Raw genomic sequence first — 1,446 nt, forward strand, 5'->3', positions numbered from 1 at the left:
TCTCGTCTCCATATTCGTATTTTTGTGTTATTCATTGTTTTAGTTGCTAGTACAAACAAACCCCCTTGATATTTGACACTTGTGTCACCTATAATTTAAACTATGTTTTTCTTCGTAAATGTTTTTAGCTATGATTGACTTGAGCATATTTATGTTTTTCTATTGATTCTGGAGTACAAACCACTCCCTTGGGACTCGACCCCAACTCACTTAGTTGGGTTATATTACTACTCATGATCGTTTCCACTTAGTATTGGATGAAGAGTCCTGATACGTGAAATCAGTCGTGACAAGTTCTTTACTGAAGTCTACAATCAAGATTATTATGTCCGAATTTTCCATGAAAGATCTCGGTTTAGTCAATTTTTTTCTTGGAATCTCTATCTCCGCATGTAAAGGTGGTTATTTTCTTAACCAATCCAAATACATTCATGATCTTCTTAATCGGACAGGTCTTTTCTCATCTAAACCAATTAATACTCTTCTTTCTTCGAAATCTCTTATTGCTTCTGATACATCTCCTCCATTTTATGATCCATCATTATATCATAGTCTTATTGGTGGACTTCAATATTTAACTTTTACTCGACCCGATATTGCCTTCTCTGTTAGTCAGGTTGCTCAGTTCATGCATTCTCCCTTGGACATTCATTTTACTGCAGTGAAACGTATTCTATGCTACATGTGTGGTTCCATAAATCATGGTCTATTCATTCTAGACGGCTCAATTGGTTCATTAACATGTTATACTGATGCAGATTGGGTAGGTTGTCCTACCACCCGCAGATCTACCTCAGCGTATTGTATCTTTCTTGGTAATAATTTCTTGGTCTTCTAAGAAGCAAAGTGTAGTATCGCGCTCGAGTGCTAAGGCAGAATATTGTTTTGTTGCCCATGGTACTGCTGAGATATCTGGGTTGCTTTCTCTTCTTGGTGATCTACATATTTAGCTATCCTCTCTTTCAACGATCTACAGTGATATCATCAGTAGTATATACTTAGCTCACAATCATGTTCATCATGCTCGCACTATACACATTGAGATTGACATTCATTTTGTTCGTGAGTAGGTTGCTTCTAGTGTTCTACAAGTTCGCTATGTGCCAAGTGTGGATCAACTTGCAGATTTACTGATGAAGTCTATTCCCTATGCTCAATTTTCATTCTTGCGTGACAAGCTCAACATTTATCGAGACCCAGCATTGCTTGAGGGGGAATGATAAATATATATGTATAGCTAGAAGGATAGTTTAGTCTTTTGTATCATATTTACATATTATACATACCTCGTGTAATTGGTTAATTTATTCATTCAAGATAGTTATTCTTTTAGTCACAACATGTGATCGCATATTCTAGTTCCCTAGTTAAGCAAATTCTTTAATATTGTTATGAAACGCCAAATTTCTATTGCATGAATTCAAAATATGAAGAAAAACAAAAGAA

General features: G+C 35.5%; 1 protein-coding gene across 1 annotated transcript; it reads left to right on the forward strand.

The window, feature by feature from the left end:
* Positions 1-325: 325 nt before the first annotated feature.
* Positions 326-1,220, forward strand: LOC125814719 (uncharacterized mitochondrial protein AtMg00810-like). The gene is made up of 2 exons (XM_049494185.1): positions 326-763; positions 1,071-1,220. Exons 1-2 carry the CDS (start codon positions 326-328, stop codon positions 1,218-1,220), a joined length of 588 nt encoding a protein of 195 aa, XP_049350142.1.
* The last annotated feature ends 226 nt before the right edge of the window (positions 1,221-1,446 follow it).

This window comes from Solanum verrucosum, unplaced genomic scaffold (genome assembly GCF_900185275.1).
Source record: "Solanum verrucosum unplaced genomic scaffold, falcon-dt-bn FXZP01000268.1, whole genome shotgun sequence".
Taxonomy (NCBI): Eukaryota; Viridiplantae; Streptophyta; class Magnoliopsida; order Solanales; family Solanaceae; genus Solanum; species Solanum verrucosum.

Bases quoted from the DNA above. Each gene is read 5' to 3' on its own strand.
- LOC125814719 (XM_049494185.1), top strand. From the start codon at position 326: ATGTCCGAATTTTCCATGAAAGATCTCGGTTTAGTCAATTTTTTTCTT. The intron at 764-1,070 runs GTAGGTTGTCCT...GTTCGTGAGTAG, and splicing joins GTTATACTGATGCAGATTGG to GTTGCTTCTAGTGTTCTACA.